We start from the raw sequence: 24,261 nt of genomic DNA, 5'->3' as shown, positions 1-24,261 counted from the left end.
CAAGACGGTAACTTCGCGAAACGCTATATTTCAGTGTATTCTACAATCTGGTTCCTCGGCGTTAATGGCGTTAACGGGGACCTACGTAGTCACGCTATTTGTAACTATTATAAACAGATACTTTGGATTATTGCGCCATTTTAGTAGCGTTTTGTTGGTTAATAATTGAAAAGAAATGAAGTAAAAAATATTTTAGTCAAAGTAGATCCTTTACAGATTTCTGTTTGAACGTCAATAATCTACTATTTCGACGACGAAGTCGACAGTTAGACATAATTTTTAAGTGTAATTATAATATTTATGTATGTCGTTGTGCATTTTTTGTGCGAGTGCATTTCAATTTATTTTATTGTTGTATTGTACTGTGCATCCATACATCAGCCCTTATTTATATTGCCCCCATAAACAAAATTTGCCACAGTCACCTCGTATGCTCGTAGCAATATCTTAAGGATGAATATCGTCGATGGTAATTCAACCATTTGTATTTTAGCTATTAATTTTCTGTAGGAGTTTCTATTTTTCACAGATGCGTTTAATATGCAGTTGCTTCATTTTGTTTAACCTTACAGGGAGAAGTAGATTGTTTAGTATCTACTTATAAAGTTTTTTTAAGTATCATATTTTTAATTAAATATGGGTAAAATGGTGGACCGACACCTAATTGTAGATCTGCTATACTATTATTGTGTTTGTAAAATCCGTGGCGGTACTTAACCTGATATACTTGAAAAAGAGGAATACGTTTATTTTTTAGGTTGATCGTTAGAAAATAAACAAAACAGTTATAAACTACCGTTTATTAGGTAATAAAATATATTTTTTTAATTTTTATATAACAATAATTACAATTATGGCATCACAGTTCGAAATAATTTACAAAAATAATTTTAAATCCATTTCCGAATTTCACATTTTATATACATTTATACAATTTTTACATTTTATATTTACAATTATTGAAATATATTTTAAAATTCATGTGACAAAAATAAATTAGTATTTAATGCGATAAAGTACTTTCTCTTCAACTGTACCTTTTTATATAAATAGTACCTATATATTTATTTTAGATACAGTAAATAAATATTAGCACCAGTGGATTTTCGTTAATAACACCTGCGTACAATTTTTACCTTTTTGAATAATCGTTAACTTATTAACTATCTTAAAAAAAACATTAAAATAATACTTTTTGTGCGCACCGATAGAATTGCAATCCAATTAATTTTTCAATGTTGGTGATTCCTGAAGATGGATTGGGCGTACTTCCCGAAGTATTGCACAGGTGGGAAGGTTGGCAGCGCTACGTTGCGTTTGTAGCCTGCTGCCTCATTGCTCTGTGGGAACTGTGACTGAAGGAATACTGGTCCAGGTCTCAGGTACGAGATTTGCTTTCCTTGGTTAGGTTGTGGCTGATTGTACTGGGGCTGTGAGTACTGTATTTGCTGACTCTGCTGCGGTATTTGCCTTCCTGGTTGCTGGTATTGCAGTGGCTGTTGAATTTGCTGTTGAAATTGAGGCTGTAGATGATACTGCTGTAATGGCTGGTACTGGAGTTGCGGCTGCTGATATTGGGGCTGTTGTAGCTGGTATTGTTGCTGTGGCTGGTATTGCAGTTGTTGTCGTTGCTGGTATTGTAGTTGTTGCTGGAGATGCTGTTGTTGGAGCTGTGGTTGCTGTTGGATCTGGTATTGGGGTTGTTGCTGTATTTGCTGCGTTTGGAGTTGCTGTTGCTGTGGCTGGTATTGTATTTGAGCTGGTTGCGGCTGGTACTGGATTTGCTCTGGTTGTGGCGAAGGTTGCACCTGAGTGAACTTTGCGAAGCTGACAGCGCCTTGTGGTTGGGCTAAGTTCTGAAATATAGGAAAATAGTAAGAGTAGAGGAACTTACTTTGTTCACATGGGACAATTCGAAACAATGCGAATAAAAAGTACTGGGTATTGATACAATGTATTGACTATATATTAGTTAATATTGTACGAAATCCATTTCATCATGAGAATTTTCCCACGATATTGAGAACATATAATTACTAGGACCTGAAAGAACGGCATTGACGACAATTTTGAGCAAAAAATAGTATTGACACAACGGTTTATTGGTATAATGGTAAACACTAACTTTTACCGAATCTAGTCTGTTGAATTTGAGTAATAATAAATACTAGTTTCCTATTATCGAAAAAACATAAGATTCATTTCGGGATTTATAGTGTGATACCCACATATGTCATCACTGTTTAGACGAGAGGACATGCCAGTTTGGTTATCACATATTTTTTAATTATATGAGTCTGTTTGAACTTTTTATTAAATAATTACTTTCTAAGATCATAAGTAGCGAAATATCTTTGCACAACAGACATCTTTAGAACAGTTTATTTTTTTATAATTATTTGTTCACTTTCTTTAGGCACATTTTCAAAGCCTTATTTTAATGGAACCATAGTTCCTAAAAGCTTACATGTATACTTTCTTAAATTATTTTTCCGAAAATATTTATGGTAAGGAATTACCTGTGATGATTGTCTCTCATCTAGCTTTGTTTCTGATTGGGTCTCCAGCTCCCTTTGTGCTGGCTGAGGAGTTCCCTTGGGCTCTTGTGCGTATTCGACTCTAGACTGAAGTGGCTGGGGAAGTTGTACTGGCTGAGAGATTTGGACTGGCTGGGGGATTTGGACCGGCTGGGGGATTTGAACTCCCTGGGGGATTTGGACCGGCTGTCCTTGGTACAGCGGCTGGGGACCAGGGAATACTCGTAAGTGGAACTGATTGACTGGTGCTTCTTGGTACTGTGACGCAATCGGGAAGTACGGGGCTATTGGGCCCAACGATTGCGGATACGGCAGAGGTTGTTGAACCAGCACTTGTTGGAAGTTCTTCTTTTGTAGCGGTTTCTGTGCGTACTGCAGCGCGTTCGGCTGTTGTTGTAGGGACACGCTGAGCTCGGCGTACGCGAGATTGGATGGCACTGGTGCGGACACTTCGTACGCTGCTGGTGCCAACTGTGGATTAGATGCCACTATATTTAAACATTTATCTTTATTTTACTAACTTGTTTTTGTTTTGTTTTACTGTGATGAAAGGAGAATTCTAGTTCATAATATATTCATTAGGCATTTATCATCTACATTTACTTACTACACTTATTAGTCTAACATTGTCTGACAGACAGAAATCGCACAACTCAAGATCTAGACACTGATGATCTAGATCTATAAGCATTTAATGTTGCACAGTAGTTCCTTATAATTATAAAACAGATGAGCATTATAGAAAGGATTTAGGTAATTCATCCTCTGGGACTAAAGAGGAAATTAAATTTTGGTATTAATATTTTAGTGACTTAAAATTAGAATTACGCAGTGTTTTGGATAAGTAAGATAAAATGTTACTTATTCAATATTTTTTCTTGCAAGGATATAAAAAAAATCTCAACCAAAAAATAAATGAAGGCTAATATTATGTAGTCTTATAAATCGAAGTTATTATTATTTAAGGCAATCTGAACTCACCCTAGCCTGATAAGGGGAGATAGGAGCATACAGGTTATTGGCGATAGCTGACTGGTAGGTGGGACCCTGCCCCGTCAGAAAGTCAGACACCTTTGATACGTAGGGCACAGGAGTCGAAAACGTTTGCTGAAACAACGAAATTACCATATAAATAATTTATGAAATATTAGCAATATTGAGATCATTGGTGGAGTGGTGGACAAACCCGTAACGTTAATACATTTTTTAACTAATACTTGCGATAAATTATTATTAATTATAATTAATTAATATAATTAATAATAATTAATACCTTATGGAAAATAATTGGAGCTTGAACACTAGTAACAAAATGGTCGATAGTTCGTCATCGGCTTGAAATAATAAATTTTCGAGTACTTAAGAACTCTGTATCAAAGCATTCCGGAAATACCTTACAAGAATTTCATTCTACACACTACTACGCAAAAAGTTTTTGGTAAGTTTCACTTAGGGCAAAGAAAGGTTATAATATATATAAAATTTAATGAATGGTTCAACTTAATAACATTCCAGCCTGCCATTGCAAAGATGTCCCATGTGCGTGGGACGTAAAGGGTGGATATTAAGAGTTACTGTAAGGGCTGGTTTGGGCCCTTGCTGCCGGAGATAAGGCGATTAGTGTCGTAATATCACGCAGATGACACAACTTACGGTATATTTTGAACTAATTTAAATAAATAAATTAATTAATTATAAATAGTACAGGTCGCCGGTAAAGTTTATAATCATAAGACTAATTAATTTTAGCATTATAGTCGTATTATGGGCCAAATTTAAAATTAAGTAGTGAGAGATTAAATGGTTGATGATACAGGCGTTTCAGTTTTCAGGTGCCTACACAATTATATAGTTTTTTTTGTATACGCCTATTAAATACTTACAAATTTTCAGTTATAATATTTTTTGTAAAATAATGTGAGAGATTGATGTCAGATTTTTTATAAAAGTGTACAAGCACGCGTGACTTTTATACAAAAAAAATAAAAATAAACAGTGACCGAAAAAAATGTAGAGTAATTCTAAATGGTTTAATTTGTAAGATGTGGCATGAAGCGTCATAACTTAGTCTTTAGAGTAACAATCGGGGATCGATTTCAGGGAGATTTTTAGTCATACTCAATTGGAGTTGATTACAGATGTCCATAGATGACAGTGACGTATTATCAAGAAGTCAGCACGCCCATGCACACGTCACTAATCGCATCAATAAATGTTTTCAACGAAGTATATGTACGTATGTGCTTATTTCCTTATCTGACAAAAAGATTCAAATAAATTGCGCCCAAGTTATCTGGTAACGTCATACATTAGGCGGTAAATATGTTGCTCCCGGCATTAATATTCCCGCGCCGCGCGGCCTCTGTATCGGCCGGGAATTTTATTCTCCAGCGGGAAATCTTTGCACACGTAGCTCTCCTCGTGGGGGAATATTTATAGTATGTTGGAGTTATCGTATCTAAAAGCACGACATGTCACGTGCATGTCAAGTTCGGGTTCTGGCTACACATGTGGTGGACCCATAGATATAGAAATCTATGGGCGTGTTCAACGAAAGAATCTTAAAATTCTCACGCTGGAACGTTTCGAATATAAGAGTATTGCTAGATGTACAATCAGCAATATTTCTTAAATTTTTTTATTCCTGGATGATATGACATGATTAGTTATTTCTATTATTATATGTTGCGGACGGTCTACCTTATGGGAAGCAGTCTTCGTCTCCTATGGACATTTGCTTCCTGCTTCCATTTCCCAATTCATCGCCGGTTGGTGAAGAGAGCTCTTTTTGCACCTTCCTCGAAGAGTCCCATGTCATGGGATTGCTTCAGAAAGATGTTCTTATTTATGTCCGAGTACTTTATATTTAGTTACAAATTGCTGTGATACCCCAATTTGAAAATGTGCATTTCTTGTAGTTAGATATGTAGGTACAGTGTAAATTTCATTTTATTTTTTGTTCTAATATTTATGAATATCAATATTTCCTGGTATACTGTGAATACGGGTCGCGACACGCCCGCGACATCGTGATTTGTGTGGCAATCGCAAGTGAGTTCCCACTTAACAAAAGTTAACGCACAAAAAATGTCCCCCTCAACGCAACCTGCAGTGCTTCTGAAAAATGTTACAAGTTTCCGCATAATGGAATTTTACTTCGTGGTTTTTACCTTACGTAATGGATGTGTAATTATTGTATTATACTTTTAATAATGGGAGTATAACAATGTAATTCGCGCCGTATATTGGTAGGTATAGCTATGTAAGTGGATTAAAAACGCGCACGTGCATTTCAATGACATTACAAAAATTACAGTTAAGGTTGTAGAGCACCTTTTGATTTGACTCTGGAGGCACTTCGACACTGGATAAGGAATATTTTTCTGAAGTCCAACTCTGTGCTCAGGGGTAGCAAAGCATCTGTGGGAATCCTAAAGGAATCCTCTATAATTATCTGGGGATAATTACGTATGTTCACGGGCGGCATCTCATTCATAGTAAGGTTTATTTGATTATAAAAAATAATGTGTATTTAAATTGAAGAAATAACATGTTTTTCCTGTATTTATGTAAAAGTTTTATCGCACGATATTAGGAGAATTGGTGGAACAACAGCTTAAACCCACACATATAATTGAGCACTCATTCATTTCACGCCACTCCATCGGGCTTTACATAAAGCAGATAAAGCGATTGATGGAATAAGCAGCGCTTAGATGATTTAGCTGGATTTGCGTGAAAATGCAACAGTTAATGAGGCTCGCTATTGGTTTGCACCAATTTGTAGATGTTGTAGCACAGAGTAGTGCAGCCACAGAGGGTTTAGGTATTTAGAATACAATTTTATTTGATTCGCGGCATTTTTCGCAATTTTATTAGGTAGGTAGGTATAGTTACTGCATGATTTTAAAGTTAGCGTATTATTCATTGAATATTAAAAAGAAACTATGTTTTCATAATCATTCCTCAATATTTTTTATTATTTAAAATCTTGTGGGTCTTGGTATTCTTTATTCGCTATTAATCAACATTTTTAGATATGGGTAGATTGGCGCAATTAGCGCTTATAATAATTAGGTTCCAATAAGCACATGACTTCAGAAAAGTACAGAAAAAATTATGTGTACAGAATAAATCTCACTTAGTTTAGTAAGTAAATAATGATTTATAATCTAAGATGATATTATAATAGTGTGACACTCGTACACTATAATACGATACGATACGATTAAGCATTTATCAATAGTAATATAATTCAAGGTTATGTTTCGGTCTGTGTGTAAGTGCACTGTATCTAATATTAATGGTCGACAAATCGCTTCCATGCGGTTGTTTGCCATTAAACTTACAATGAATAATCAACCATTGTACCGCACGCCGCAAATTACACCGTGCGATAATCTATACTCCACACTACTGACCACCGAAATACTATTCCGGACTATTAATTTAATCTATGCTTCAAAATTACAGATACATCCGACAAATAGATACCCTACCTTCTTAATGTCTCATATATCCTTAACTCCCTCCCAAAGGTTGTCTGGAAGAAATCGCTCATTAGCGATAAAACCGCCTTTTTATATACCGTCTCTAATATTATTTTATGTGTTCCTAATAATGTGGGGTGCTAATAAAGAAAGTGTTGTTATTGTTGTTGTTGTAGATAACCTATTTCTTTTGGGAAACCGGTTAAAAAGACTTATACTTTCTGACTGACTGTTTGATCATCGCAGAGCCTACTGATGATAGGAGATTGAAATATGGATTCATTTTATAATGTAGAAAACCAACAAAGAAAGGTTTGTTTTTTTAACGTTAGGGGTTTATAAGCATTGAAAGTTTGTTCGAAATATGTCAATTTCCGTGCAAGCTCCATCAAACTTAGTATTTGGTTTTCTGGTTAGAAATAATGAAACACTTACTTAAAATTGGGGTTTCAAGTTGGTTTTACTTAAAGTTAAAAAGTATACAAAATATTGTTTTATAAAAATGAAACCTTATGCAAAGTTCCAAGCATTAACTTTGTGAGTTTTGCAGAAACAAACATGTGATACCACACTTTTAAAATGGAATGGAAATATATACCTAATAGTGGCATAACATTTATTATTTTAATTAAATAACATACATTGTAAACAAAGTATATCCATAAACTAAAATTTTTTTCAAAGAAATAATTAATTTCAACCCTGAATACCAACTCAACATTCTGCAATGCAACTGTTATCAGTAGCCAAATTGAGATAAAAACAATGTGTGCTCCTCCGAAACGGGAACGGAGGGATCTGGGGAGACCCGTAAGCGTTGCAATAATGGCCCAATTGTCCCTCCCGACTGTAAAGTTGTCGGCGTTTAGACGCGCCCCAAAATAATGGGGATTTCCTTCCAGGGACCCACAGAGGAGTATTATGGTACAGAGAATATAGATGTATTTCTATATATTTTAATGAAGTAGCAAAGGAACTTGCATTCCAGCTAACATTCCACTTTTGATGGTAGTAAGAACCCTTTGTGGTTCGACTCCGGCGGCACCACCGCCACACCTATTTCTGTCTTATAACGGCAGTGTAAGCGCTGCTGTGTTCTGGTTTGAAGGGTGTGGCAAGGGAGACATACTTTTCCGAGGCGTTCCAGCTTAGTCCTCAGGGGTAGCGGCGCATCTGTAGCCGACCTCAGGAAGGAATATCTAATCCTATCTGGGGTCGATTACAGATGTCCATGGGCGGCAGTAGCCACTTATCATCAGGTTGACCGCATGCTACTCCCATATTGTAAAAAAAAATACTGTCCAACCAATGGTTAGTGACTGGTATGTATGTAAGTAAAAATTTAAGTATGAATGTATGTGTGTATTTAAGTTTGTATGTCCGATAATAAAAGTCTTTGATTTTCTTGAAGCATGACATTAATATCCATGTGATAAAATAGTCTCCCAGAACCAAGATAGCCTTGTCCGATAGACAAACATTCAATTAGTGAGTTACTTGACATATCATTAATGTTTCTGTGTCATTAAGCACGAACATCTACCTAACAAAGTCGTAATGCTAATTAGCTGATATACATCAAAGTTACATGAAATTTTGTCTAATGGTTTACTCTATAAGCCATTTCGGAATACCTATATTGATTCTAAATTTATTTCCGTATAGTATTTTATTAGTTAGCTATCGCATATAAAAGTTCATCATATGGTTTTTCAAAGTAGATTTTTTATAGAATTCTTATTGATTGTGAATATCTCACGATTAAAGAAGAAGGGGCTAAAGTAATACTATAGGACATATTCTATAAAACATAACATTTTACAATTTAATGCCATAAAACGTTACAATACAGTAAATAATAATAAAAATAATAGCTCTACTAGCAGCTACTCTATGAACAATAATCGTGGAGTTTTTATTTCAAAGGCCGGACCGCAACGAAAGCTAATACCGTAAAAGTGTTGAATCCCAGCTTTTAGCCACTGATTTTCGGTTTCCGGACACTTGAGAACTCACCCTCTCTGGAACGACTGCTTTCGGTTATAAAGGTACGAGTATCATTTGTAGATTACGTGTTGTTTTTATATACAGTATTTCTCGTTTATAGTTGTTGTACTCGTCGAACTTCTTTTGCCATAGGGTCATTGATTTGTTGTTTTCCAACGTCATAATTATATTTACCGATTTCCAAAAATATGTTTCTTAACACGCTTTTATTAACTTGGGTTGTATCTATGTATGTTTGGATGTAACGGAATCTTTGAGCTCAATTTTCACCCGTTTCTAGAAGCTTGATAAATCTTAAACTTTGCACACGTTTCAAGGACCGATGACAATACAATAAAGTGATAACGGTTTCCCATTATCCTTGATAGGACCCCCAGGATTAATAAAATTAATTCCCCAAATTATGAGTTTGTCACAGACTAAAAAATGAAAAATAAATAATAGAAAAAAAACACGGCTTTATTGCTAATCGAACTAAAACTAGAAAATATTTTTTAATGACAAAGAGTTTATATTACAGTAGTAGAAGAGCGAACAATCAATCTTAATGAATCGCCTCAGATAAAATTATAATAAAATTTAAGTTATTAATAGAACAAATATCAAGCACCTTTTTACTCCGAGTTGAATTGTTCTATTAATAACTTAAATTTTCTATCCTTAAATCACTATTAGTGATCGAAGGTGGCGATTCATTATGATTGATTGTTCAATCTTCTACTACTGTAATATAAACTCTTTGTCGTTAAAAATATTTTCTAGTTTTTAGTTCGATTAGCAATAAAAGTGCTTTTTTTTAATTTTATTTATTTTGTTGCGTTATGGTGGATAACAACTAACGTACATTATGACATGTCCGTCTTAGTTCTCAGGTTTGACAGTGCATCAGAGATCGGTTACAAGCGGAGCCTGTGTTATGTTGAGTTGTTCGTGGTCGGTCGGACCACTAACCATCACTTTTGTTTGCTACTTTAATACTATAAAAATATATGTTGCAGTGCGTTTGTTGTGACTAACCTAATGTTAGTAACGCCCAGCTTAAGTTATGGATATCTTAAGTTAGCTACAATACGGGCCTATTATACAGATAGTTTCGGATTCAATCAGTGAAAACGACATTACGGATTTATACTGCAAGATTTTTAGATTACATAACATGACAGCGTGAACTAACTTTGTATGTATCCTTAACTAGCATACATTAATATTTAAATTGGTCATGTAGTCCTAAATAGTCAAAACCGACTAGTTAAAACGAGTGTAACATGTCTAACTAGTTCTAAGTTAACGGTGTTACTGCAATCGCAACTTTTTGTGCTAGAACTTCCTAAGTTGAACCAAAGACCAAAGGCGGATCATGTTCTTACTTTACTTTAAAACTAAATCTATTAATAATCACTTAGGCTTACCTTAAATAAAATAATATTTTTAGCCAATTGATTATTCGAATTTTAAGAATAAATTATATCTAACCTTATCTAACAGATGCCTAAATTTTGGAATACTAATTGGGGAGATTGGGATTAATAATACATACAAAATATTCATATTAAAATATTGCCGCAGGAGGATTAAAATCATTGTCGTTGTAAAATAATCGGAATTAGTGGACATTGCGACCTACCTATCGTAACAACCCCAAAGAGTAGAGATCTAACTGAAAGGAGTAGTATATGTATGGTTGGTCCTAACGACTAAATTGAAATATTTTATATTATCTTTTATCAATGTACCAATGCGAAATAAATTTCAGTATTTTTATTTTACACCACCATTTGGTTTTTGAGCAAAATATTTTAATGAAACCACATTCAATTTATTCACAAATTGATTTAAATATTCAACAAAGCGAACAAACAAGACAGGCACGTAATACGTGTCGCCATGTGTCACTCATCCGCACATCCCCGATTCACCCACAATACATAGCACGAGTATTTATATCTTTCCACTCCAGAGTATTTATAAAGTATAGAGCGAGCCTACTTAGATGTGAACAGTACACACAGGGGGTTACTACCATCTCTTAAAACAATATTATTTTAATCATACATTGAAATTTCATACCACGACCTCGTTAAAGTAAGATTGTTTTTATAACATTATAATAAGCAGTTTTATGCAGTATTATGTCGGTCGAAATTATTCATTCTTTTTTTTGCAAGAATTTTAACTTTTTAAGCAAATTCATTTGGTTTTATACAACGGATAAGCGAAAAATGAATTAGGGGTTAAGTTTGTTCAACTGCGTATGGCGAAATATTTTACTGTTTTAAAGAGGTCGTGGTACGAAACAAAATAATGTTGATGCAATATGGAAATAAAACTTTCCTGAACTATGATGTTTTTTAAAAGATGATGGTAGGCCCCCAGGTTAGAACAGTGTTTTTTGGAGTAAATCGCTACCCTCGGGGAAAAGCAAAGGGTTTGAGTAGCGACGGGAAATCCCAATAGTAAATAATTTAAGGCTTGAGGTGATATATTTACTTAGGTTGTGTTTATTAAAAGAAATTTAATCCGTATTTAAATTGTAGCTAATTAAGAAAATAAACAAACACTGAATGAATTTCAGTAACGTAATAAAACACAAGTTAAGAAAAGTCGTAATAAGAAGGTCGCAAAATATTTGCACATACTTTTTTATGCTACGAAAAATATAAAAGTACCTAGTTTAGAACATCATCACTATACGAGTAGTTGTAACTCAAATAGTAGTGAAGTGACTTAGCTTTCTTAATATTTTAATAAAGAATACTCGTTAAGAACAATTCTAGCGAAATATGTTGTGAAAACTTGTAGCTCGTACCACGGCTGGCACTAGTATATCTGCCGGCGATTCGTGCAAAAATTGGCAGCAATGTCGCGCTCTATATCCATTATCACTCCGAGTTCCCAACGAACATTGTTTTCGAATATTCAACGGGAGTTCGACGAGCGACGGATAATAAAATTTATCGAATTTATCAAATTTATTGAATTGGTCGAGTCCTCGCTTACAATTCCAGTCGTTAACGGTAATAAGTTCTGGCGTGAACTGGAGCGAGTAAATAAACACGAATAAACTGTTAATAAACTTTTAGATTTGCTGCTAATCGGTTGAAATTGGAACTAAATTTTTATTACGTTATATTTGGCTCGTAAGATCGTGAAGCTACTGTATTTTGATATGAAGGGTAATGTAGAGATATTGATTGACGTACTGGTTCATCTTTGGGTACCAACGCTTTGTAATCATAGTGTTTGAAAGGTGGAAGAACCAGTATGGTTCAGTGTAAGAGATATCACCGCTCGCTAATTTCTAACATGTAGACATAAGGTCATGCTCACATAAGGTAGAAATTTGTGTTTATAACTTAAAAGTCAAAAGCACCTTTGCAACGGTGATGGCTTATCGAGATAAAAAAGATTAATGTAAAAACATTTTATCGTTTCTCGTTTCTGTGGTCACAGTGAAACAAGCCAATAAGTAACGATTTATTGTATAAATTGAATGTCAGCTTCTTTCTAAGTCGTAGCAGTTTTCCTCTTGACTGGGAATCGTGACTGACGGAGAAATCTCTCCAGAAATGCCCTCTCGTGGCACTACTGGTGGTCAGCAGATCAGAACAAAGCAAAAAGTAGAGGTATTTTTTTTTACGCGGTTGTTCTCTTATTTCTGTGTTTACTTTACAATTGCATTTATTCTAAATTGATTTATGCGGAAATACTTTCAATGATACATGCTCGTTGGATACTTCATTTTCACAAAAAATACTAAAAGTTCGCAAGGCTTATGTAAAAGCAAATCAGTTACATAAAGCTGTATAGCAAAGATTTATTTTCATATTTGACTTAAACTTTTGTTTTCCGTCGGCTCATTATTTCCCACTGCTGGGCACGTGTCTACTTTTAGAGTGGCTTAGGCCATGGTCCGCCGCGATGGCCAAGTGTGACTTAGTCGACTTTTTATTTAATTAACTAATAATGTAGGTTTCCTAGCACGGCATAATTAAAAAGAGCAGAAGTGCGTGACTCAGTTTTGGACCTCAAACCTCCCGACTGAAAGGCCGAGTTTAAACCACTAGGCTATCAATGTATACTTATCAACTTTTATTTATCAAAACTTTTGTCTATAAAATCTAAAATATCTGACTTATGCGTATATTCACATAAAAGTCAAATAGTCGCCATTTGCCGAGTTCATTCAACTTATTTGTACGAAAACGAATCTTAAATTCTAGCTTTATACATTCGTAGACATACGCAAGCCCTTAAATAAATTTAGAACGTATTTTATAAACACCCAGCTGGATCCCGAATAAATAAACCCTTATTTTGTCCTAACGCCGCTTTCACAGTGGGGCCGTAATTGCGTCCGTAATAGTCTGAGAGCCGACTGCGTCATTACTACGTCCGTCTGTTTTATTATAAACTGAAATATATCTTTAGTGGTTCTTAATAAAGATAGCAGTGTCAATTTTTGGGAAGCCTACGACCAGCGGTGGAATAATAAAGGCTGCTCATGTACGGAGTTCCTATTAAAAAGCCGCAAAGTAACTAAGTATTTAAATAAGCAAAAAAAGTTTTATAAATTTTGTGTTATTTTAACAAAAATTAAATAATTATATCTGAACGTTTAAATGTATTTTGTAGTCATATCCCAATACTTTGATGATGATGATGTCATTTATTTATTTATTTAAAAAATGGCAAACCAACTAAATACATAAACAGCATTAAAAAGAGACTATACAAAGCTAGTTATTATATTATGTACTTAAATTATAGGTGTGCACAGCATTGCAACAAAACATAGTCAATCACAAGAAAAAAATATTAATCTAAACTGGATACAAGATAAAAAGGAGCTTAGAATACATAAAAATAAATTAATGGTAATATTTAATAGCCTAGAGCAAAATGAAGTTTTTGTTTAAATTTATATAATGATTCTGAAAAAATATCTATATCAACATTATGGAAAACATTGTTATAATTTCTTCAGGCAAGGTTTAAAGGCGAATTGTATGCATATTTGCATTTGTTGTAAAAGGTATAAAAAGGCTTGTGATTACTTAATCGTGCAGAAGGTCTAGGTACACAAATGTTCACCAGGGAAAGAAGGAATGGACAGTCAATTTGCTGGTTAAGCAGTTTGTTGTCATGAATACACACCAAGTAAAGAAACACTTAACGAGTCTTGCCTGGGCTCAAACCTAAAACCCTTTTCGTGCACTTTCCGAATAGCACTCTATAACAAAAATAATGCCCAAATCTATATTTTAATTAAAACAGGTGGACTTAGTAATGACGCAGCTGCATCTCGTACTATAAAGAACGCCGACTTCATTATAATATTACATGTTATTTCGCCGTGTTTATCGTTTGCCTTGTAATTTAGCCAAGTGTTTAATTAGGATACTTTAAGTTTTAAAGATATTCTTGTCTTATTCTATACCGTTTGGTTACTACTGTCATATTTTTAATGGTTTTAACGATGCGTTTTTAATAAATTTAAGTAACAACAGTATCCCGTGTGATGATAAGTGATTCTTGGCGTTCATGGACATCTGTAACCAACTCCATACAGAACAGGGGTTCTACGTGAAGCCGATCACACTTGCCACTTGCATGAGGACTACAATGTTTGCCTCATGTCTAAGTGCTGACTTCCTGACAACATCCACATTGCCTAAAAATTGTAGCGGTGGCACCTTCCCAGTCGAAATATAAGTTCTATTTCTATCACCTTTCAACCTTACATATCAAGCAATGATAAAAGTGTTGCATGCTAAAACTAAATCATTAATGATTTATCTTTATTTCAATTACTTAACAAACCTTATAACCATAACCGGTTTAATTCCCTTCTGTGTTATGTGATAAAATTTCCCATTTATATCATTCAGCGGAAATGCCGTGGAAAGCGTCTATTTGCCGGTCATTCCATTCATAAACCGGATAACCGGTCCGCCTTACACGAGTATTGTGTAATGCGTGAGATAATGCATGAATGCAGCTGGAGGTACGGAATTCCGCTTCTCACGAAGGATTCGAGGCGTGAAACGCAGGCATGCATGTATTTTTCGAAGTACGTCTTGGAATTTAATCATCATTTGGTTTAAGGGTGAAACAAAATAAGAGGAACTCTATACTCGTGTCTATGTTTAAAAGTTATGTGGACGTTTTCAAATGAATGAAGTTGAAAGCGTTGAATCTTACACATTATTTTGGAAAAGAGGATATTTTGAAATAGCTAAAAAGATGTTCATTATACTTATAATTCAAAAATTGCGGTGCTATACGATTGAAAAACAGACTTTGGAGTATCTTACGCGATAGATTTAACAAAATGGGATTATAAGTTTGTAAGAAAATAAATAGAAATAATTTATTTTGAAATTACTGACCGACACTTTAATTTTGTTTATATAAATACAGTCATTTACACACTCATTTCCATGTATACTGTTTATTATTGTGATTGACATACATATTTACTTCCGATCCGCCATTATTCGGTCAATGCACCCATCATCTGCACTTCAAATTATACCGGTTCGCAAGTGTGGTGACTGCCTTACTTTCACATGACCGCACCTTTATTACATCATATGCGCATAATTATACAGGTGGTCATAAAATGAAAATTTAGGCAGTTTTTTATGAATCAAACGATCTCAGATTGGGAGAAATTTGCTACGAATTAAAGTGATCAAATACTGATCGAAGTGATCGAATTGTGATCGAATGCTGATTACAGACTGTCTGTTATGCAGAACTATGCAGATTAACATAATTCTTATTTTTGTATAGAAGTAAGTTTTCACATAAAAATATAGTTCCAGGTATAGCTCGTGATTTTAAAAATTAGGACAGTATAGAAAAATAAAGAATAATTTTAAAAATTCTTGTCAATAAGTTCTAAAGTCAATATGAATTAAAACTAAACTAAACTTTTAACAGTTAATTGGCTGGTAAATAAAGAATGGAGAAGTAACTGATAACATATTTTGTTTTATCAGTTACAGGATATTACAAGAGTTTTGCACACATTACTCCATGTCGTACATCCAAACAAAAGCAAATAAGCATTCCGATAATCCTTTTTAATAATAATAGAATAGCAGACGAGCATGCAGTTCACCTGATGGTAAGTGGCTACTGCCGCTAATCGACATCTGTTATCAACCCCAGATAGGTTTAGATATTCCTACATGTGGTCGACCACCGATGCGCCGCCTTGAGGACTAAGCAGGAGTGCCTCGACAAAGTGTTACCAAAAACCTTCAAACCACAACACAGCACCGTTTGAGACTGCTGTTATTAGGAAGAAATAGGTGTGACGGTCGTGCCGCCGGAGTCGAATCACTTAGAGGTCTACCACATCTAACTTTACTTTTACTTGCCATCCGACAAAGTGTCGAACCCGGACCCCGTGCGCCCTAATAAATACAACAAGGAAAGTCGCCTAGGCCCTACGACCTGCGCCTGCGCCGATGACGCAACTTCCACTCCGTTACACATGTGATAAGATCGCTCCACACGTGCTCCAAATGGCCAGCTTGACGCAACTTGACAGTTTCCTGCTAAATGCTGAGTGTTTCGACATATTTCACCGTATGGGTTCATATTTGTATCTTTACTACCATGTAATTGCGTTTTAAGTACTTTATTACGTTTAGTTGACATGTCTAGTCTAGTGGTTGTCTCTCGGCCTTTCAATTGGGGGACTGAGGTTCAAAACCTAGACACGTACCTCTGATGTTTAAAGTTATGTGCGTAATATGCAAATTACTAGCACTTATTCGGATATGTCCATAGGGTTCAGTAAAATCTAGATTTCATTCAACCTGTATAAATACACAATGTTAGACATAGGTCATTCCTATAGTATATAGCACATATTCACAACTGTCATAGGTATTTATTAACATAAATTAATAATTTTTTATAGATCTACGGAAGTACAAATAATTTCCGTTACAGTTTTTCATAATAATTATATTTTTCATTGTTGTAATTATTGTTTTCCCTTTTTAATGACTATGTATGTATTTTGTAACATAATATTAATAAGGAGATAGTTCTAGTATCACAGACTAGTCCACTATGTCGCCTTACAGTTATGTACCTATATAGCAATTATTATATATAGCATATAGCCTATATAGCAATTATTATAGCAGCACTCATATGAGCAGGAGAATGTTTCCAGTTGGGTGACTGTCATTATAACATTTAGAGACACGTGTGGAGCTTGCGTAACTATTAGGCGTAGCATGCATGACATGCGTGTAGTCCTGTCAGCATATGCACATTTTCTTATCAATCTACATAGCGAGATAAGAAAAGGGTACTGTACCAATAAGTCACATTTCACAAGCCTTGTACGGGCGCAGCGGACATGCTGCGTATCGGCGATTCCCGCTTTGACAATTATATCAATATATCACGTTTCGCCGACTTACTGCATTCGGTTGCAGTATTGAAGGCGTGTTTTAGCGACTTCATTAATGGCGCAGCGAGTTTTTAGTACAGTTGCTGTATCGAGTGTCCCAAAAAAATTGTAACCGGCGTTTAAATGTGTGCTGGGTGTGCGGTTGATCGTTCCATCTAGCTACCGACCGGTGGTGCTAAAAGTAGCATATCTCCTGACGCCTTTAATAAATTTTACCTGCCTCTCTTTGTGTCTATACAAATGTTGCGTACACCACCATGCCACAAAGCATTATAATTCACCACTACAGAGAATTCATAATTGTATATATAATATATATATATAAAAATTTATGAAAATAGTTTCAAAATTCGAAAAGGGTTAGCTCTTCATACTTCATTGAAGTAAAACTTCAAAGAACAAGATATGAATAATAAAAGTTTAGATGATTTACCCCTTGCAGTGTGGTAGAGGTGTAAATTATATTCCTAGCAATTACATTCTCCAACTGCAAGCCTTTCGGGCCAAATTACATTTACAAATTGAATTCGCTCCTTCGTCAGGTGTCTAGTCTAGACTAAATAAAATGACGGTTTAATACATAATGCAGAACTTAGGCTCCTCGCACTCATTAAGAGGTGTTAGACCCCTTAGTTTCTCTGAGACAGTACTATAGCCATATGTGTTTAGGTATATTTAATGTTATTCGCTAGTGTTCGTCATATAAGTCAAAATTTACAGGAGGCGTTCCAACTTAGTTTTTGTGAAAAATGCGACGGAGTAGTACCTGCGTCGGTTGGTATGTCTCCAATCTTATTTGGGGTTGATTACATATGTCTGTGGGAGGCAGATCGCATACATAACTATGTACTTAAAACATTATTTAAAAGGTATTTAAAAAAATGTGCCACGAAAGTTGTATTTGAATTATAATTAGCAGAAATTGAATTAAATATTAGATTCAACTTCATGTTCATTTTTATAAGAAAAGTATATTTATATTACACTAAATTAACGCTACTTATTTGTATTGATTTACGAGTACATTACTTCTAGAATAAATCGTTGCATTAAGCACAGAGTTCTGGTTGGATTTCACTAAGCTCACTGAGTATATTTTCCGGAACCCTCGTTGCAAAAAGATTAAGCAGTCTCGTAACATGCTCAAATATGCAATAAGCCGCGGCTTATTCGGTAAACAGGAGCAACGTATGAACATACAATTTTTCTCGCACAAATTTATTGGCGCGACTCGCGGCTGTCGGCGCTCTTATTAAATTTCTTCCAGAAACTTCGCTCATAAATCTAGTCGTCGGAAAACTGACAACTCGACGACAACTGTCACGACTTGTGAAGTGAGTGAAGTGACAGGGTGAAGTACAAGTGCTTAGTTGTGTCGAGTTATGATGTAATGGGAGAAATGTGATGTTACAAATGTAACACGTATAGAAAGGCTACTATTGTTTTATGTGTAACAGTTTAGGATGTACCCAATGACATTTAACCTACATCTATGGAAGTACCAATATACTTTTACTTCAGACTAGAATTGTCAAATTTCGATTTTTGTAAAACAATCGGTTTCTATTTTCTGCTCTTTATGAAATATGACGCTGTTGCTACGTAAACGTTACTGTAAAATTTACCGTATTTTATAGACGTGCAATAGCAAATAAAATGTGACCTGTTAAAGGCATAAAACTTTGTCTATTACATGGCTAATTGGTTGCTATGTTTGTTAAGTATTTAACGTCCATGTGGATCTGTTCGCATTTTTATAACTTCCATACTCCTCCGGAAACATTAGGAAGAAGCTCATATCACATTCAGCGAGGTTATTCATTTCGCATTCGTAAAATATTTATCGCAATCCCGAGAACAAATCTAGGAGCTGCGATATAAAAACCAAATTGGACCTAGTTATCCTTCCAAGGGCCAAGTCACTTTTCGCATAGCCTTGTCACAATTGCAAATGGAAATACCGAAGTTAAGCCTGAGAGGTGGCTGTCAACGAGGTCTTATTAAATTTTTCCAGAAACTTCTCATAAATTCGCCGGGACGAATGCTTTAGACTGACACTTCTTTATACAGTAACTAGCGAATAGTCTTTTATGGTAATAGAATAGAATATAAATAATGTGTCACGCTTTATTGTATAGCGTTTGTATAAAAGGCTAAAGAAAAAAATCTAAGTGATTATATTTGTGTAGAAATAAAGAAAATTGGACCATGTAGGGTATGAATCTTTGAGTAACTGACGTAGAGATAGACATAAATATTATATACCCAAAATCAACCAGTACCCAGTTTGGTTGATTATGGGTTTTGTACCGCTTAAAATATATAATTTAGACAAACGATATCTCATATTATGTTAAACTTTGTCAAGTCATCTGGGCTGCAGATCATGGTGGATGTGTATGGAGGACTAAATGATGTGTATGTCTTATCCTGTGATACGCTCGAACATTATCCTCCGCAGGTGAGTAAATATAGTCATCCCTCATTATTCTCATCCCACTCCAACAGTAAATAAATGTAGTAAAGATAATTTACTTACATGTGTGGGAGATTTGTCGGGCTGTGTTTCCTTGGAGTCTGCGTACTCTACTCCCGGAGTATTCGCTGGAGACACTGTAAGCAAGGTTTATTATTTAAAACTCACTTGTATTTTTGTATAGTCGTATTTATGAAATAATCTAAGATGTGTTGTGTTGAGAGAGAGAGAGTTTTAGTTGATTTTTTTATAAGATAGAGATAGAAGCAATAATAATAATGAGCAGTCCAATTGCAGTCCATCTGATGGTGAGTGGACATTGCCGCCCATATTTGTAATTAATCTCAGATAAGGTCGCCCACAGATGCAGAGCTACCTCTGAGGACTAAGTTGCAATGTCTCGGGTAAGTATGTCTCCTTACCACATCCTTCAAGCCAAAACACAGCAGCGCTGGACATTATTATCGGCAGAAATATATTGTAATGCCTTGAAAGATAATTGAATAGAGAAACGTATAGAACACACAATGATACAATTATATATTCAACTTAATATATGTATCTGTAGTTGCAAGGTAATTTTAATTAGCATACATCGATTAATTATCTAGGATTTACATAATATGAGAGAAGTGTAATTACTGAAATTGCTTAGTATGATTGACTATAATGGAAATTTCATTAGCATTGAATTATAATATCGTTAATTATGTGATTTAATGTTACTAGTGTAATGCACTACTGTGTTCTAGTTTAAAGGGTGTGGTAATGTAGGATCATTGTATATTTACACGTCTTAAAGGCAAAATAAGAGGATATTATACTCTGTCTTAACACCCATTCCACCTTATTTAGCAAATAAAGAATATGATTATTACTCATATAAGACTATCTGTGTGGTATCTGAGGTCTGGGATCAGACACTGTTTGATTACAGACTATGGGCAGTGGTCATATACCATAGTATCGATCATAGTATTCTCTGATATATGCCACTTATTATCAGATGGATTGCGTAAACATTTCAAATAAAAATAATTGACCAAGTACGAGTCGAACTCGCACATGGAAGGTTCCGTACCACAGATTTATTTTTATTTGTAGATAATACTCGTATTTATAGTATCATAGCAGCAATGGATAAAATGAAAAGTTCAATGGATAAAGCGAAAACCGTCGAAAAATAGCGGTATTTAGTAATCCGACCCCCATTTAATTTCAACATTTTTTTATTTTTAGTATTTTTGTAATAACGGCCACCATTATACACATTCTGTGAAAATTTCAAGAGTCTATCTATTGAGGTTTCAGAGATGGAGTCCTGTGACAGACGAACAGACAGCGCAAGTTTAGAAATAGGGTTTTACGTTTTTGGGTACGGAACCCTAAAAACCTGTCTCAAAAATATACATTGTTTCAAGTCCTTATTTTTGGGAACCGAATACATAAAACAAGGGTTGCTATAGAATATCATTTTCCATTTTCTGCAGTCTTTATGGGCGATAACTCTTCGAAATGTTATGTTCTCACGAGCTTAGCCCCTACGACTGCGTGGATATCAATTTATTGCTCTATCTTAAGTACCCTGCTTTGATTTACTATTCTGTAGGAAGTATGAAACGAAGAGCTTGAAGGACTGTCTTATGTATTTTATTGTCGGACACGCACTGTTTTATATTAATGTATTTTTATATTTCTGTGTCGTTAATGGGATTTTTTTCGTTAAAAATTAGGCAGACGGGCTGTCTGTTGGAGACCAGTCGTCTTCGCCTGGGCATTTGAAAAACCAGAGAACTAGCTAATGCATCGTCGGCCTCTTGTTGAGGTCGTGATAGGTAAGTGAAATATTTTTTTTATTTTCATTCACATGATGATGAGATTTTAAGTGGTAAATATCGTCCATAAATATTTTTTTGCAAAATAGAAAAAAAAATCCTAGCTGAAACACAGTTTTTTTATTTCCCCAAAGAACTAATTGGGGATGCCCCCTAAAATATATGTGCCTTAAAACTCCTATAAGACTTTATAGTAGCGTAAATATTGATGCTGTAAGAAAGAAAATGTCGCAATATAACCATTAAAGTTAAACTAAAGTCCAAAGTTAAGACCAATTAAATTGACTAAGCGGTCTTTTCTCAACCGCTCAAAGTCTTAAAAGTTGCACATCAAAAGTTAATTGCCTAGTTATGTTGGATCTGTTTGGATAGTTTGCGATATAGCGCTGTAAGCGCTTTATTTATGAGTTTTGGTGTAAGATTAAAGTTAAGATGGTTAGTTTCGGCACGTTAACCATTCAACTTGATTGTTATCGTAGCGGTCGTTAACTTTGTTTTTATTTATTTACAATTGGGAAAGAAATTGCAACTGCATAGAGAAGCAATCTGTCAGTAAAGATTAGACGCATTAACTTTAGCAGCTTCGAAAATATTTGGGAACTGCAGACTTTTATTTCTTTCCAAATGCCCACAATTATCTGTTTAAAAAAATAATAAATCAGTTTTTTTGTTTTTAATAGTAATTGTCTGGTTATACCATTTTTTCATGTGACAATAATTTGGTGTCTCTAAAGAATAAGTGCAGTTAAATATTACATAGCGGAAAACCATGAGCAGAATATATTAATTTTGTGGTAAGGGAGACGTATCTTTCCAAGGCATACCAGTTTAGTCCCCAAAAGTAGCGTCGCATCTGTGGCCGACCTCACATGGGGAGCTAGTCTTATCTGGGGTTGATTATAGATGTCCATAGGCGGCAATAGCTACTTACCTTCAGGCGGACTGCATGCTCGTCTGCTATTCCTATATTATATTAATAATAATTATCTTTATATATATATTTCTTATGTTCGTGTGTATGTCACTGAACTCCTCCTTAACGTCTGGACTGATTTTAATGAAATTTGTTGTGTGTGTTCAAGGGGACTTGAGAATGGTTTAGATTCACAATTTAGTCCGTGGGAAAAGGTTGTTTTAATTATTTTTAATTTGTAAGTAGTTATAAAATCGGAAACTATGCATTTTATCAAGTAATGATCTTTAGCAAAGTTGTTGTCCAAGAGCCCACGAGGGTTTGGGAGTTGGTAAGACCAATTTTCGACAGATGGCACCACTGTCATTCCACTGCAGGTACAAATTTTCCGCTTTATGTCAGTCATATTATATCTTTAAAATGCGGGCGAAGCCGCGGGCACCGCTAGTTATTAAATAATTATCAAGAAAGTTAAAATTGTATACCTGTAGATATGGCGGGATCGCGTTTTTCGATGGCAGAGTTTTCTTCTGAAAACTCCCCATTCTCAGTACTGTCACCATCAGTCTTCTTTTTGATTCTAGTGTTTCGTACATCAACAGCATGGCTCGCTGCCACTAGCAGTAGAATTACCTGTAAAAAAATGTTTATTTCTTAAACTTTATAATCACGTCATACATCGATCATAGCTGATAAACCTTAAGTTATTGAAAAACGATATTAGCTATGTTTTTAGATTAATAAAATAAAGAAAAGTGAAGAAATAGAGACAAATTAATCAGTATTAATATCACTGTTAGATTATTTATAGTAATATGCATTTGATGTAAATAAATAGATATAGGTAGTATAACTAAAATAATAATTTATCAATATGTTAACAAATGCAATTTATTACGAATATATTTATGAACTAAATTAAAACTGTTTAAATTATCTCTGCATCACTTGAATACTTTAATATTAGTATCGTTATCAATACTTTACGGTTCTAGCAGACTAGTTACTTTTGGCTTCGGAGTTGCACGTTATGACGATTGCATTGATAATACCATATTTGCACCACATTGTGATATATAACTAGCCTTCAGTCACGGTATCGAAAATGAGATATAACATTTGTTTTTTACGTTAGTTACGTTTAGTCGCTTTCGAGGACGCTCAAACGTAAAGGGAGGCGATCGCTGCCTACAGCTTCCGAAGGCTAATCATCGCCGATGCTAAAAGTTACTTGTCTGCTGGAATGCATTGGATACATAGGTTTTCAGAATGAGAAGATAAGACAATAATCGGTGGAGTGTGTATCACGGGCCAAGTATTATTGGGCAAGCCTTGATATTATTGTGTAGGCGATTAAAATCGAACACTAACACTATTATTATTTATCCTTTCTTTAAACACAAAATAACACTAAAATCACACACTAACCATAAACTTCATCGTATCGACCACAATCACTACGAACTAATAAGTTTTAAATAACAAACGTGCAACGTATCACTCCCGCACTTAACAGCGGTGACCACATAAGTGCGCAGGCGCAGTGCCCGCCCGCTTATATGA

General features: G+C 34.9%; 1 protein-coding gene across 1 annotated transcript; it reads right to left on the bottom strand.

Moving 5' to 3' along the window:
• Nucleotides 1-1,137: 1,137 nt before the first annotated feature.
• LOC140757175 (uncharacterized) lies at nucleotides 1,138-24,261 on the bottom strand. Its single transcript, XM_073092713.1, has 6 exons — nucleotides 24,127-24,261; nucleotides 23,184-23,331; nucleotides 20,014-20,087; nucleotides 3,519-3,644; nucleotides 2,520-3,008; nucleotides 1,138-1,856 (listed from the first exon to the last, which is right to left on the bottom strand). Exons 1-6 carry the CDS (start codon nucleotides 24,136-24,138, stop codon nucleotides 1,233-1,235), a joined length of 1,473 nt encoding a protein of 490 aa, XP_072948814.1. The 5' UTR covers nucleotides 24,139-24,261; the 3' UTR covers nucleotides 1,138-1,232.

This window comes from Epargyreus clarus, unplaced genomic scaffold (genome assembly GCF_041222505.1).
Source record: "Epargyreus clarus isolate Ecla_fem2 unplaced genomic scaffold, WU_Ecla_fem_2.2 ptg000001l, whole genome shotgun sequence".
NCBI classification, from domain to species: Eukaryota; Metazoa; Arthropoda; class Insecta; order Lepidoptera; family Hesperiidae; genus Epargyreus; species Epargyreus clarus.
This window is presented reverse-complemented; position numbering and strand designations above follow the sequence as displayed.

Bases quoted from the DNA above. Each gene is read 5' to 3' on its own strand.
- LOC140757175 (XM_073092713.1), bottom strand. The intron at 3,645-20,013 runs GTAAGTAAATTA...TCGTTGTTTCAG, and splicing joins CCGACAAATCTCCCACACAT to CAAACGTTTTCGACTCCTGT. The intron at 1,857-2,519 runs GTAATTCCTTAC...CCTATATTTCAG, and splicing joins ATGAGAGACAATCATCACAG to AACTTAGCCCAACCACAAGG.